The 15467-nt window shown below is 33.8% G+C and overlaps 2 protein-coding genes and 1 long non-coding RNA gene across 4 annotated transcripts; 2 read left to right on the plus strand and 1 right to left on the minus strand.

The window, feature by feature from the left end:
* Positions 1 to 215: 215 nt before the first annotated feature.
* On the minus strand, positions 216 to 4318 carry LOC113724916 (dihydrofolate synthetase-like). Its single transcript, XM_027247810.2, has 10 exons — positions 3889 to 4318; positions 3363 to 3460; positions 3095 to 3245; positions 2838 to 2900; positions 2436 to 2597; positions 1553 to 1744; positions 1289 to 1388; positions 927 to 1058; positions 705 to 836; positions 216 to 613 (listed from the first exon to the last, which is right to left on the minus strand). The coding sequence occupies exons 1-10, from the start codon at positions 4177 to 4179 to the stop codon at positions 270 to 272; spliced, it is 1665 nt and encodes a 554-aa protein (XP_027103611.1). The 5' UTR covers positions 4180 to 4318; the 3' UTR covers positions 216 to 269.
* Positions 4319 to 7383: 3065 nt separating this feature from the next.
* LOC113724917 (uncharacterized) lies at positions 7384 to 10833 on the plus strand. Of its 2 annotated transcripts, none has more exons than XM_072073346.1 (3): positions 7384 to 7535; positions 7716 to 9738; positions 10429 to 10833. In XM_072073346.1, exons 2-3 carry the CDS (start codon positions 8012 to 8014, stop codon positions 10619 to 10621), a joined length of 1920 nt encoding a protein of 639 aa, XP_071929447.1. In that variant the 5' UTR covers positions 7384 to 7535; positions 7716 to 8011; the 3' UTR covers positions 10622 to 10833. The 2 variants fall into 2 exon arrangements, with proteins under 2 accessions (XP_071929447.1, XP_071929448.1); XM_072073347.1 differs by having other exon boundaries at positions 7409 to 7513.
* A 2768-nt stretch (positions 10834 to 13601) lies between these two features.
* Positions 13602 to 14633, plus strand: LOC113724918 (uncharacterized). Its single transcript, XR_003457236.2, has 2 exons — positions 13602 to 13960; positions 14086 to 14633. It is a non-coding gene; the product is annotated as an uncharacterized lncRNA (long non-coding RNA).
* The last annotated feature ends 834 nt before the right edge of the window (positions 14634 to 15467 follow it).

The following is a 15467-nucleotide window of genomic DNA, read 5'->3' on the forward strand; positions in this document are numbered from 1 at the left end:
TTTTTTTGTTGATAGCGACTAAAGAGGAAGAGAGGTGGTTGGCAAATGTAAATTTAAGCCAACTGCATATGTTTCTTATTTTAGGAATTTCTGAAACTTTATGGTCCCCAAGGAAAGGAAAAGATTCTCTTTTTTTTTTTTTTTTTTTTTTTTGGTGTTCGCTCTATAATTTGTTTCGTTTTTTCTGTGAAAACAAAAACGTTTGGCAAGAAAGATACAGAAAACACAAAGTCAGTTAGTTATTCAAGATTCATGACAAATAAAAGTCTTTATCCCTGTCGAGAGCCCAACAGGGCTGCTACAACATGCAGAGATCCAGTAACTACGATGACTCCAGTTTGACATCCGGAACCAGGCCCAAGCATCTGACCTCCAGCTTTGATAGAGGCCATTAAGGATCCCTCAGCAAATAATATGGGCTGGCGTTCTGATCTCTCAGCGTGATTAAGATTTAGGTCCTTAACTTCAGGTTCATTAACGTAATCCCCAATATCAATTCCCAGCTCCCTTGATGCTTGGGTCCAAGAGCCTCGTAATGAGGATGCTGATGTTGCTCGAGATTTTTCTCCAGCAATGCTGGCTTCAGCAAAAAACACAGCCTCCAGATATCTAGCTGCGAAGTAGAAGACAGAAAAGGCATATATGAGGGGAAGCACATCCAGCTGTTGAGCGGTTAGTTTTCCCTATTCCAGATGTAGTCAAACCTGAAAGCAGTTCTTTTGCAAAACCCAAATGATCTTTGTCATTTGCCATGGCAACAACTAGAACTAATCTTGCTTTCGGAAATGCCATCTCGATGGTGTTGGCTAAAGCTCTAGCAGATTCCTTGGTGTGAGCTGAAAACGATACCATCATCATAATTTAAAAATCATAACAGCTTTACAAAGAAATATTTGCAAAATAAAGTGAAGACTTCGCAAACCAACCTCCATCGAGCAGTATGGTTGCTCCTGATAGTCCTAACCTCTCAGCTTCATTTTGTGTCAAAATTTGGCTTCTTCCAATCAAAAATGCATTTTCTAGACCAGCACGAATCGATTCATCTGATAATTCCCATCCTAGAATGATTGGAAAAATGAGCATATGCAATCATGAAAAGCCTGTAAGAAATGAGATAATACTGCCTAAAGAATCAGCTTGCGACATTGCTACACTTGAAATACTCAAATTTTAAATCTTAGAATGGGCATGATCCTATTATGTTTTCTATTAGAAGCTCTAAAGTCTCAATGATTATGTTACTTTTGAAACAAGTGGGATCATTTCAATTACATTCATTATTTCTCACCTTGACCACGAAGACATAGTGCGGCACAAGTGGCAGTTGCAGCATTTTTAAGTTGGTGATGACCAAGCATGGATAGCTTAACATTGAATAATTCAATAAACTGCACAATTGGAGCAATGAGCAGATAAAATGCACAATTACCACGAAGAAGTAGATCAGATGCTAGAGCACAATGATTGATGAGTCACATAAAGCAGCTAAGGAAAGGCAAGTGAGACTTAAAAACGAGTAATCAAATGAATGCAAAATTAGTAACTTATATACCAACTGAAGATCTTTCTCAATCTGAAGCACCAAGTCACAATATTGGAAAGGTCTGCCGCGCATTCTGTCAAGGCTTTTGAGAGTACTTCTATTTCCAGTATCAGATGCTGACACAACAGGAGAAGACTTGGAGCATGCTTTATCACGAAGAATACGCTCAATATGTGGAAGGAATGGCCCACCTAGAACCAACTGAGATTTCCCCATAATCAGAACTCAGGTGTCATAACTAATCGCGATGCAAAAGGTAACAGGAAAACATATTCAAGCAAGTACAACACTAACTTACGATTGGAAAACCATAACTGAGATTTCCCCATAATCAGAACTCAGGTGTCATAACTAACCGTGATGCAAAAGGTAACACGAAAACATATTCAAGCAAGCACAACACTAACTTATGATCGAAAACCAGAAGGCAAAAGTTTATAATGGACAGGAAAAAGTTTCCTCTATCATACTACAGTTACTATGAAAGTATAAACCACCTTAGAAAAACAATGTTCACCGAACAACTGATCTTGTATTGAAAATTTACAACCAAACAAGGAAAAAAGAACATCTCTTACAATATGTTAGGCAACTCAGGTTGCAGTTAGAAACTATTTAGGTGGTCTATCCACATAATGAGTCCCTGTTCTTAACTATCTGCTATAGATTTTACCTTACTCTTCTTAAACCAAAACACAAACTTTACAAGCTTCAAAACAGCAATGCAGTGCTTCCATTACAAGAAACCACTTACTCCACAACAAATGCTTAACCAAAGAATATTGTGAGAATGGTATAGTCACCTAATGCAACTCAAGTTCACGAGTGTAAATCTGGTAAAGTCCACTGCTAAACTAGCATACAGAAGGAATGTGTAGAAGAACCACCTAACTGGTCGCCCATCTTTAATAATTCCTGATTTTGCAACTGCAATACTTTCCAAGGAACCTCCAAGTGCATCCAGATGTTCCTCACCAATTGATGTTATGATTGAAGCAGCAAGAGCAGACCTTGGAATTACATTAGTTGCATCACGTGCTCCACCTAGTCCCGCCTATGTGATAGATGAAAGGGGGGAAAAAAGTTAATACCAGTTCAAACAAGAGCCAGAAGCATTTTATTTGAAGATCACTTTGAAGAAGAGACAGGTGGAAAGGGAAATTAACAACCTGTGAAATGGTTAAGATTTCCAATAAACAATTCCGAAATAGAGATAGTATTTGGGACAAAAAGAAAGAGGCATGGAAAAAAAGTAAAGACTCCAAAACATAGGAGTCAAAATAAAGTCAGATACCTCAATAACTGCAATATCAACACTCTCTCGAGCAAATAGGCTGTATGCCACAGCAGTGAGAACCTGACCAAAAGACAGAATAAACACACAGCCAACAGAAATTGGAGTACACGACACAGAAACTCATGGAAAGATCAAGACTGAAATATAAACTCAGGCACCAACTTCAAAATTGCCTAACTGCTCGAATGCCTAAAAAGACATAATCACTCTTCAAATGGTCAACTAAAAGAAAGGTGTTGTACACAAGCTCATACTTCAAAATGACTAAGACAACCATTTTCAAGTTCTATTGCTTTGTCAAGAACCATCCTCAAACTTTGGAAATGATGATTCAATGCCTTTGCAGATATAGGGTCTCCTGATGCACCCAGTGTTATGCGTTCCCTGATAGTTCGTATATGTGGACTGTTCAAAGAAACAATGACTCGTCAAACCCAGAATTCTGAGAGACAGAATGGATATCTGTTCATCTTAATCAGAATGCTAACGTTAGGAAGAAGGGGAAAAAGGGATGAACCGCACCTAGTATAGCAACCGACTGAATACCCTTGTGCCCGTAAAATGCTGGAGAGGAATGCAGCCGTTGACCCTTTTCCCTTTGTCCCAGCAACGTGAACAGCCTGTTTTACATATCAAGCCAATCAAAATTCTAGCATGGTACAAATGGGTGGACGTTCAAAAGGTGCTGTAAGGAAAAATTGCGAGTGCAAAGAAACAAGTATCCTCCGCAAAAGCTAAAAACTACTAACACAGAGTATCCGTAGTCCATCAAAGTATCCAATCAGCAGATGTAAAGCTTGCAAAGGCAGAATTTTTCGCATTCGCCAATAATTTCAAGAATTTCAAAAAGAAACAAATCAAAACGTCGTATATTTTGATAATGATAGAGCATTACGGAATATAATTTGGGGGGTTTTTTTTTGTATACCAAATTATATTGATACCTAAACAAAGCAAAAAGAGCGGATAACAGAAGCTAGCAGCTGTTCAGCAAGAAAAAGAGTTCAAGGAATTAAAAGAAGGATGGTAAAGGGAGGAGAAAACAGACCTTAAAATTGCACTGAGGATTACCCAGAAGTTGCATTAGCCGCCTCATCCTTCCAAGATCGAACCCATCATCAGAGTCAGTTCCTGCGCCTTTAGGGACACCAGCCTTTTCATAGTTCTTGAGGTTGTCAATAAAATCTATAAACTCCTTCAGTTCTGGTTCATCTGAGAAAATACACATGGGTTGCGTCTGATCTAAATTGTAGGAATGCTTGAGAAATTTAACGGCTGGAGAAGCTGGGATTTGTCTGTGAATTGTGCTTAATCTATGAAATAACCCAACAGATTTCATCTTCTTTGTTCAGCTTGCTTCGTGTTCTAGTGCTCTTTGCTCCAGGCTTTTCTCTTCTTCTTCTTCTTTTTTTTTTTTTAAAGAGTTATTTTTAGGGCTTTAAGGAGTAACGATCTGAACCCAAATACTACTACACAAGCTAAAAGGAAGCCCCGCAGCCCTCAGGTAATCTCCTTTCAAAAAACGTTTGGATTCTTGTTTTTGGGCTTGTTTTTTAAAACTGTTTTTCACAATCCAAATGCTACAGTAAATGTATATTTCAAAAACAACTCCAAAAACACATATCCAAACAATATATCAAAAACAACTCCAAATACATATTTAATATGTTTATTTCAATTTATATATTTCAATTATGTATAGGATATATATATATATTATATTAATTTAAATATATTTATTTATACATATTATAAATATTTTATTTTATATAAAATATATTTTTATATATTTATATAAATATTATATATTATATATATTATAAATGTGTTATTATACATTTATATAAATGTTATATAAATGTGTTATTATACATTTATATAAATGTTATATATTATATATATTTAATATATACATAATATATATTATATATATTGAACATTTATAAAAATGTACATTTAAACATAATATATATTTATGTATATTTATAATATACACTTATATTATGTATTATATATAATATAATACATTTATACATTTATATTAATATACATAATATTAATTATAAATTTATACATAATATTAATAAATTTATACATTTATATTAATTACATTAATACATTTATGCATAGAATTAATATATATTTATAATATATTAATTTATACATTTATATAATATTCATTTATAATTTATACACATTTATAATAATATACATTTATACATTTATAAATATATTTATATTATGTATTATATATAATACAATACACTTATAATACATTTATATTTTTATTTATAAATATAATATATAATAAATAAATATAATACACTTATTTATTTATATATAATATATAAATTTATTTATAAATATAATACACTTATTTATTTATACATAATATTTAAATATATTTATTTATAAATATTTATAATTGTATTATAAATGCATAAATGTATATAAATAATTGACTATAAAATTATAAATTATAAATTATAACACATTTATAAATATATTTATGTTATGTATTATATATAATATAATACACTTATAATACATTTATATATTTATTTATAAATATAATATATAATAAATAAATAAATATAATACACTTATTTATTTATATATATAATACACTTACTTATTTATAATAATATATAAATATATTTATTCATAAATATCTAAATATATTTATTTATAAATATTTATAATTGTATTATAAATGCATAAACGTATATAAATATAAAAACATAAAAATTATAAATTATAAATTATAATATACATTTATATAATATTCATTTATAATTTATATATTTATAGTAATATACATTTAAACATTTATATATAAATATATGAATATATTTATTTATAAAAGTATAAATATATTTATTTATAAATATTTAAATATATTTATTTATAAATATTTATAAATGTATTATAAATGCATAAATGTATATAAATATAAAAATATAAAATTTATAATTTATAATTTATACATTTATATAATATTTATTTATAATTTATACATTTATACATTTATAAATATATTTATATTATGTATTATATATAATATAATACATTTATATATTTTTATATAAATATATTTATTTATAAATATTTATAAATGTATAATTGTATATTGTTATAAAAATTTAAAAATTATACATTATAAAAATACTCGAAAATATGTTTTAAAAATACATCTAAAAATAATCCATAAAACATCTACTGTAAAAGTTTTTTATATAATTTTTGAAAAACAACCCCAAAAACAACTAATCCAAACGGACTTGTATTTGAAAAACGAAATGCTACAGTCCTGTTTTTGAAAAACAACCCAAAAAACAGCTAATCCAAACGGACCCAAGAACTTCTTAGTATCTAAGCTAGGAAAAAACACTTGCTTGCTATGATTATACGGAGGAAAATGTTATTCGCACTCACTCTCATTTTTATTAATTATAGTACTCTTATTATTATTTTAATTATATAATTTTTATTTATAGATTATATGATAAAATAAATAAAAATTATTAATTATACTCTCACTGTTGTTTTGATTATATAATTTTTATTTATAAATTATATGATAAAATAAATGATAGAATATAAATAATAAAAAATACAATGGAAATAACATTTTTCGTATACAAAACCAACAATTAATTAAAAAAAATTGTAATCGGTTAATCATGGTACTTGAGTTTTGCGCATAAAAGAAATGACATGTGTATAACTAGTTATCTCGTTTTTTCTATCTTAATTAAATAACCAACAAATTTCCAAAAGTTTGGAAATACTTTAAACCAACTAAGTGCACTTTTTTTGTGTGTGTTTTGGGTGTTTTTTTTGGGGGGGGGGGGGGGACTGTGCGTTTAAAAATCATAAAAATAAACTTGCACACCCTATTATGTATTTTGAAAAAAAAAACACTCAAAAGGTGTGAAAAGAAACTAAACAAGGTCATGATTTAAAAAAAAATTGTGAATAACCTACTAAATCGAGTGTGCTTTAATAGGAGTTAATTTGAGATATTATTTGCAAAAATTACTATTGCATTTTTTATAATATGATATATGTTACAAAATATATTTGTAATACAAATAAATAATTTTCTTTATATATAAATGCTATCCAAACACTTGCCAACTTTTGAATAAGACGAATCAAATCTATTCCAATTTTTGCCGTTTTTTCTCCTGTTGAGTCAAACTTTTCTACTTGTAAAATATGAGAAAATCGTACATGAATATTCTACCAGGTATTCAAGAAATATTTTGTATTTGTATAGTAAATTATTTGAGATAATTTTGTAAAAAAATATTGTAATATTTTTTTGATGTGATGCATGTGAGATAAAAAAATGATTGAAAAATATATTGATAATACAAACAAATTAGTATATTTAAATAAAATGAAAATAATATATAACACACTGACGCGTTCACTTTTAGATTACGTTCAAAATTTAATCAATACAAAGGGTTTTTTTTTTTTTCTTTTTTGATTGGGGTACTGAATTTCAACTGATAGCCAATATTTTTGTCGCCAACTGGTGTGGATTATTCTAGTAAAACATTTTACTCTTGGTGATAATTGAAATTCCCACTTTCACTTTTGCAATTTAGCCCTAGCAATTATTCCCCGCTGCTGCTCCTCCAGGCCTCCCCCTCCCTTACCCTGTAAGTAATTCAGTCTTCTAAGGTACGCCTTTTTTTTTTATGCTTTTTTTTTTTTTTGTTTTTCAAAGTTTATCTGTTTTCTTGCCAATAAATTCGTTCCTAATGCGCAAGTTGCTGCCTGGCTTTTAGTATGAAACTGTAATATGAGTTACAGAGATAGAAACAGAATTGACTGGGAAAACGATTTTAAACACTAATGCAGAAGCAAACTTCGGACTAGCTTGCCCTTCTCCGGCCGTCCGCCCCCTCCCCTGTATGTCTCCTTTTTTTTTTTTTTATCTGTCTTGGACGGGTTCTTGGTTTTAATATCTTATTCTACTTAGTAGGGCATGTTTGCTTGTGGGTTCCATGTGCTTGGATTTTCAGTCAAAGGGTTTTTAGTTTTGTGTACGAACTAGAGTAAGTAGTAGTTTTTTGGAAACCAGGGTCTGGTCCTGAAAGTAGTTACTAATAGACAACAACGTATCAAAAGGAGGTTGTGATCCAGACATAAAGAAGATGATGCATATAGGCGAAATACTACCCACGGCTGATGCTGGGGTTAAATTAGAAGTAATGGAAAACAAAGAAAACAATCATGGTACTTCGTCTGTAAAGAGAGAATTAGAGTGCTGCAGTAACTGTTGGGGATGGGAAAAGAAGTTCAAGCAGGCAGAAGAGAGGCTCGTGGCGTTGATGTCCCAGTTTGAGAAGAAGATAAGTGAGCTTGAATCTCTGGAGGGAAAGCACAGTGCACTACAACTCGAAAAGCTTGTGACAGAAGATGAGGTTCAATCTTTGAGGAAAAGAAACCTAGAGCTTGAGGAGAAAGTTGCTTGTTCCTCGAATGGTAAGAGGTCTATGGATGGAGTGGAAAAGGGGGTAGAAGGTTTTGTTGATTTAATGGAAGATGCAGGGGCTGACAAGGTTGTGGATTTGATGATTGAGAATCAGGTTTTGCTCTGTGAGAAGAAGAAGGCTGAAAGTGAGGTTGAAGTTTGGAAAGTAAAGTGCAGAGAATTGGAGTCCCAGGTATTGGAGTTGGAAGAGCGTTTGACCTCTGTAGAAGGGGAAGGTAACTTGAATGGAACAGCCAAAGTAGGCATGGCATCACCTGGAGCATGCATGGAAGAGATTACTGGAGCAAAAGGGTTTCCAGGTGGAGTCAATGGTGCTGCCACTCCTGGAGCTGATGCATTTTGTACAAATTTAACACATGTAGACGAAGGAAAGAGAGGCATTCCTTTTGAAAATCGCATGGGATCTGGTAGTCGAGCAAGGAAGCAGTTAGTTTTTGGAGACGAAGGGAGCCCCAGTAAGAAGATCGCTCCTACAACACCAGGTGGTGTTAGACCTTCTTCCCTTAGTATTATTGACATCAGTGACAGTGAGGCTGAAGAAAATGTCTCTTATTTGAGTACTCTTGATTTGCACACAAGTAAAAAGGCCTGCGAATCAACTGATTATGGAGGAGCGATTACTCTGGATAAAAAGCAGTTTCCTTGTACAAAGAATTTGGCTAGTGCTATTGACCAAACTAATGATGATGATGTGTCTTGCCAAGTTGGAATTGCCCCCTTTATGTCAACTTCTAAAAGGAAAAGAGCTGCCAAAATAGTTGCTAGTGACAGCGAAACTGATACGGATGATTGCTTGCCTATTAGTAGGCTAAGGACAAATTCTAGGATGGCTACCGCTTCCCCAGACAAAGAGGGAGAACCTGCAGTTAGGCGGCGCTTGGTGACGTTGAGAAATTTGAAAGAGAAAGGCACTTCAAAGAAAAGCTCGCCTAGAATTTCAAAGAGAATCCGGACTGAGCGACTTTGTGGAATACCAACAAATATGATTTCTTCAGATGATGAAGAAGAAGTGAATGAGTCAGACGGTGAAGAAGATGACTTTATTGTACATGACTCTGAGTCAGAAGGAGGCAGTGCTTCTAAAGATCCTAAAGATGATGACAACTGTGATGGTTTATTGTCTGGTGGTGATTTTTCTGGTGAATCAGATGATGCATCTGATGACAGTCTTGACTACAAAGCTATCATAGCCACCATTGGAAGGCACAAAGATCATAAAGTGAAGTGGGAATTCCAGGCAGATATGCAAGCTGCTTTTGGTAAGGACATTCAGCTCTGTATGAAGGCTGTCTGTGCTCTTTATCGCCAGCAAACCACTGAGGAAAAGTTTCATAAAGCAACAATAGTGCGTAATGAAAGAGGATTTAACCAGTGTGATGCACGCAGGTATGCAATATGTCAATCTCAAGATATGAATTGCTCATGCTTTAGAAATTTTTCACTCTCAATGTGCACAATTTTTGTTCCTAATGTACATTACAGACGTGCGAATGTAAATGTACATAATGTGTTTGCTGTTATATATACACACCCGGGCAGATACAGAGCTTGCATTCGGGTGTTAAATTGTACAAAGATAGTAAGTTGGGGAGCCACCTGATAGATAATATATATTGGTCATCTTTTCATCCTGGGAGGGTGCAGGTGTTGAGACATTTAGCTGTCTATGTATCTATCTAGGAAAGTTTGTTATGAATCTTAAAATGAATCTATTGCATGTATTTGGTTTCTGGTTCTTGAGTGTGCTTCTTTTGCATGCTGGCATGTATTTGCAAAGTAAATTTTTTGCAATAAAAGGTTCTTATATATTTTGTGCTTATTAGTAGTCACTGTGCTAAGGTCTACCAAAAGAAACAAGCTAGAGCCCCTGCCATAAGGAGTGCTTCTTACTGATTGAAAATGTAAATGCTGATGTGTTCTCGTCGTCTTTGCTAAAATTTCTAATTGCCTTGAATTTGATGCTACAGGATCCCTTGAGATCTACAGCACGTCAATATTGAGTTATATAGTTTATTTGATGAATGAAGAAGAATGATAGGTTGTATAGATTGCAATAAGCTGTTTATGACTTTGTAGGGGTACGTCATTGGGTGAATTTCTTACTGACGGGGATCCACAAGGTGACCTGGTGAAATCTGTAGAAGAATTGGAAGCACGTGATCCAAAATGGCTCGAACTATGTAGAACGCTGGCAACACATTATGCTAAACAATTGTATGAGATATATCAGAGCAACGAGGATCCTCTTTGGACGGCCTTAAACGGCTGAGATAAAGGCGTTTAAAGTTGTGCATAAGCATCAAATGTTTTAGACGATAGGGAATTGGAGGCAAAACTACTTTTTGAGGTATCCTGTGTCTGAGCCTTGTTGCTTGTCAGCTGTTTGTAAATGTTTTATCCTGTTCGTTTTGCATATGTTCTGCAGATTCTCATGGTTTGCTGCATGTGAATAGACTAGAAAGTGTTTTTTCTCTTCTCTGACGTATTATCTTGATGAGTCACAGAATACCCTGACTGTAGTACGTAGTACTAACTGCAGAAAATGTACTATCGGCCACTGGGGATCTAAAAACTTTTAGTTCTTTTTGGCAACTTTTTGCATCTCTGGCAGCTGATTCCTGAACTAATATACATGGGTGACGAATCTTATATCTGCAACATGGATAGGTGGAGGCATTCTAGGCATGACCTTTGTTACTTTACCATTACGCCTTTGTGTTCCCTTAGCTTCATTTGCACTTTTACTCGAGGAATAATTGCCCTTGTGCCAATAACCATCTCCCCAAGGATATAGATTTCCAGGAGAGGTTCGGTTGGTCACTTCTACATCTATGAGCGATGCTCCGGTTCGCATTCATATTTCACCCCTTGAGTGGACTGTCATGGACCTTGTAAGAAGGCATACCTATATTATCCAGAGTGTTTTTAATTCTATTTCTACTATCCTTCCTTGCACATTCACTGAAGGGTACAGACCTTTAGTACTTGCCGTATGAGCTCTAACGTATTGTGGTTTCTCTGTAGATCGGTTGGGTATCAAGATTTGGTGTGCCTTTAGGTAATTGAGCTTCAATGTTTAGCTATTTAATCTTTACTGCCTAGTTTAGGAGATGAGATTTGAGCAGAAAAGAAAAGAAGGGAAGAGAAAGGTAGCATCTCCCACGTTTGACAGTTTTAAGTGAAATAGAAAGGAAGAGAATCTAACAGATTTGGAAGGAAGAAGAGGCAGCTACAGTTTTAAAAAAATTTTCGGCCCAAATCGGGCAGAAATCAAAGGAAAGGCTGCAAAAAATTTTTAAATTACCCATTCTATCCTTAAAAAACTATTGAATAAATATTTATTGATCAATGTGTTCAAAATCACCTCCTTTCTTTCATAAACTCCCAAATAATATTAAAATCTCTTCTCTTCTTTTCTTATTCTTTCTTTTCTCTGGCAACTTAACCTTTCTCTTCTTTTCTTTTCTATCCCCAACTCACAAACTAGCTACACAGGTTTGCTTGCATCGACATCTAACTGTCTAAGAAATGCTTTGTTGATTTGCTAGTCAAAGACGTTAGGCTTCCTCTCTGGCCGCGCCACAATTATCGTTGGCGGCTGTATGACAGTGATAAACACCTATCACACCCAACCCCCACCCCTTCCCCCCCTGAAAAAAAAAAAAAGATAGTGATTGATTCCAAGCTGACAAGTAAGGGGTTCAAAATAGATGATTCGGATATATTTGAGCGGGACATAATTGGATAATCGATATAATAGGCTCAATCTATTTATGTCCATTTAAATAAATGGGGATAAATAGATCTCATTTATATCGATTTATGAGTTACTAAAAATTTCACTTTTTTTTTTGTATTTTATTGTTATTAGACAGGTAAGAAATTCAAATTTATTTGCTTAACATTCACTAAAAGTTTAGTTTAAATGCATAATTGGGTATAAATGGGTGAACCGAGTGAATCCACTATCCACCAATTAAATGGGTTTAATTGGCTACCTCTTTAGACCCATTAAAAATTAATGGATGAATTTTAACAAGTTATTAATTAGTGGGCGAATTTGGACGGATCAACATAGTTGAATTGTAATTGATACCTCCATTTTGACATGTCAATTCAACTTTGGGTGGGAAATAGAGGAGGTGGGGAGGGTTTAAAAATAAAAAAAAAAAATCAACAATGGCTGTAATTGATACCTTCATTTTGGTTTAGGATCATGAACTGCATGGCAGTTGTTGGAAGAAGGATCTAAATGTATATGGGTATATGACCCAATTTTTCACTTGTCTGCTAATAGAAGCGTTGTTTTTGGACGAGCAAGGACTTACTTAAGCCCAGGATTTTTTTTTTACGGCCATTGTTTCTATCTATTATTATCTAAAAATAATCTAAGTTATTAATGATTAGACGAAATTAAGAAATAACTTGTCACGTGCAAAATTATAATAGAAACGCACTCTCTTGCACAATTTTATTTGTTTGTATCGTAAGCACATTTTTCAACTACTTTTTTTTTATCTCACATAAATCAGATCAAACAAATGTTGTCATGTCTTTTTAAAATATTATCTCAAATAATCTCCTATCTAAACACACTCAATGCTTTGTGTGGACTGGTGATCTTTCAGTCTCCTCGGCACATTTGAGTAAATTTGGTTCCATGGTTTTGATAGTATTCAAATTCACCCCTCCAAAATATATGCATTCTTCTTCTGATTTTGGAATCCTTCACCTCGTTTTGCATTTTTGGGCCGGCGGCTAAACAAAAACAATATGATATGATACAAACCTCTAAAGAAAGAAGTGGTAGCGTTTTCAAATTTTGGTAAGAATAATAAATATTTTATAATTGGGACAGCAATAATATTCTTGAAAGCTTAAACCTAATTAATTACTCGGTTAAAAACAGAAGGTTCCAAAAAGTGGGAAAAAAAAAAAGGACAAAGAAAGGAAAACATGACAGAGTGGCACTCAATAACAACGCAGCATCAAGTGCTGTAATTCAAAGCTCCACCCAAATTTTGTAAAAAAAAAAAAAAAAAAAAAAGGAAAAAAATTCAAATAACGGTCACATGGGAAAGTGCGGTCCAGTGCACGCACTGCAATTGCGGGTGGGGGGCGTGGGTCCCACAACGGGAATGGAAGGGTGATGGACATCGTTATGCGTTATGCAGATTGGGGGGCTGGCCGCCTTCCTCTCTCAGCCTCTGCGCTGTCTTATATATACTTTGGGGAATCTCATTCGGCTGAAGTAATTGAAGCCGTAAATCCCTTGAAGGCAACATATAGCCATATACATTGTTCCTGTCACCGCTTTCTTGTCTCCCATACTCTGCGGCTGCGGCTCCTCCTCCTCCTCCCTCAACCAAAGGCGCAGCCGCTGTTCGCAGAGGAACGGGTGTAGGAAATCCAATATTCTTCTGTTCGCATCGCAGAGGAACGGAAACCAATATTCTTTCGGAGACAAAACTAACCTACCCAACAATGGAGGTGGTGTCAAGGGCTTCAATTGCATTGGTGGCTGTCATCTGCCTCGTCTTAGCCACTGCTTTCCCCACCGCCGCTGCCATGGCTAATGCCCCTGCTCCTGCTCCCACCAGCAGCGACGGTACAGATTCTTTAACCCCATCCAACATTTTACTCACCTTTAATCCCTCCTCAGCAACACTAGTAATATATTCAATAAATGTATTAATGGTTTTTTTTTAAAAAAAAAATTTTTAATTTTGGCAGGTACGGCGATAGATCAGGGGATAGCCTACGTCCTGATGCTGCTGGCATTAGCGTTGACATACATCATTCACTAAATGATCTTTGACGTGCTTCTTCATCAATTATCATCTTTATCACGGCCTTCATTCAAAATCACTTGTACAAAATCTGAAGGAAGGGGAAAGGCAAATGGAAGAAGCAAACATCCAATTTTCAACCAAATTCAACATTGATTTTTGATGGCACATTAGACAGAAGAGGCAACATTTATTCAAAAATATGGACTCGGTTGATAATTTTTATTTTATTTTGTTTATCCTTCATCATTTTCCAGAGTAGCCAGATTTTTTTTTATCGGGTTTTTGGTCTGTATAGTTTCTTCGTAGTTTTCTTTTCTTTTTCTTTTTTTATTTGATTTCTGGGATTGTTTTTTTTTTTTTTCCAATTTTTATCGGGTCTTTCAATTTTTTGTTTAATTAGAAGAGTATGTTTACTTTTTTTTTTTTCCTCTTTTGTTAGGGATCGGCAGTAGTACGGACCTTTTATTTATTCATTATTATTTTTCCATTTTTTTGGGTTTTGTGGCCAAGAAGAAGCGTTGGAGGAAATATGAACATTCCCATGTTGAGCTAAGAAGAGAAAAAGGATTCAGACTTTGTCAGACAAATTTGCAGATATCTTCAAGCCAAAGAGTACATATATTTTGATTCCAAAAAGAAGAAAATTTGTTGCACAGAAGCTATGTCGAATATTTCACTAAACGGTTGATGATTTAGCTAAATTCTTCTGCCTCTGCTTCTCAGCTGGCTTTAAAATTTTGGTCAAACAACAAAAGATAAATGAAGGGAACCGTACAAATTTTCTTCTTCCATCGCACGACAAATTCGGTCATGTACCAAGAGCACATTATTACAACAATGTCGCTAATAAATAGTTTGGCCAGTCACCGAAAAATTAATGGGGAAAAAAAAAAAAAAAAACCTAGCCCGCTACTTTCTTTACCCTTCTCTTACCACACATGAGAAACAAATAATTTTCATTACTCTTCCGCCTATTTGATGCGCTGGTTATTAGGTGATGGATTTTAGCAGTATTCTTTAATTCCATAGATGTTCATATTGCTCTCATGGTTGATGTATTGTGTTCGAAATTTAAGTTAGGTTGCCAACCATTCACCATTTTATTAAAGAGTAAATGTTATATGTATTGATAATATGTACACAATCGTTAGACGAATGTTATATCAGTAAAACTTACTGCTAGTTTAGATTACAATTTTCCAAAGAAAAATTACTACATTTTCTGTAGACATAACATATTTTTTAATTATCTTTTTATCTCATGTTATATCAAATCGTTACAGTATTTTTTTCTATAAAAAACCCCCAAAAAAATGCAATCCA

The sequence above is a fragment of the Coffea arabica genome, chromosome 2c (genome assembly GCF_036785885.1).
Source record: "Coffea arabica cultivar ET-39 chromosome 2c, Coffea Arabica ET-39 HiFi, whole genome shotgun sequence".
NCBI lineage: Eukaryota > Viridiplantae > Streptophyta > Magnoliopsida > Gentianales > Rubiaceae > Coffea > Coffea arabica.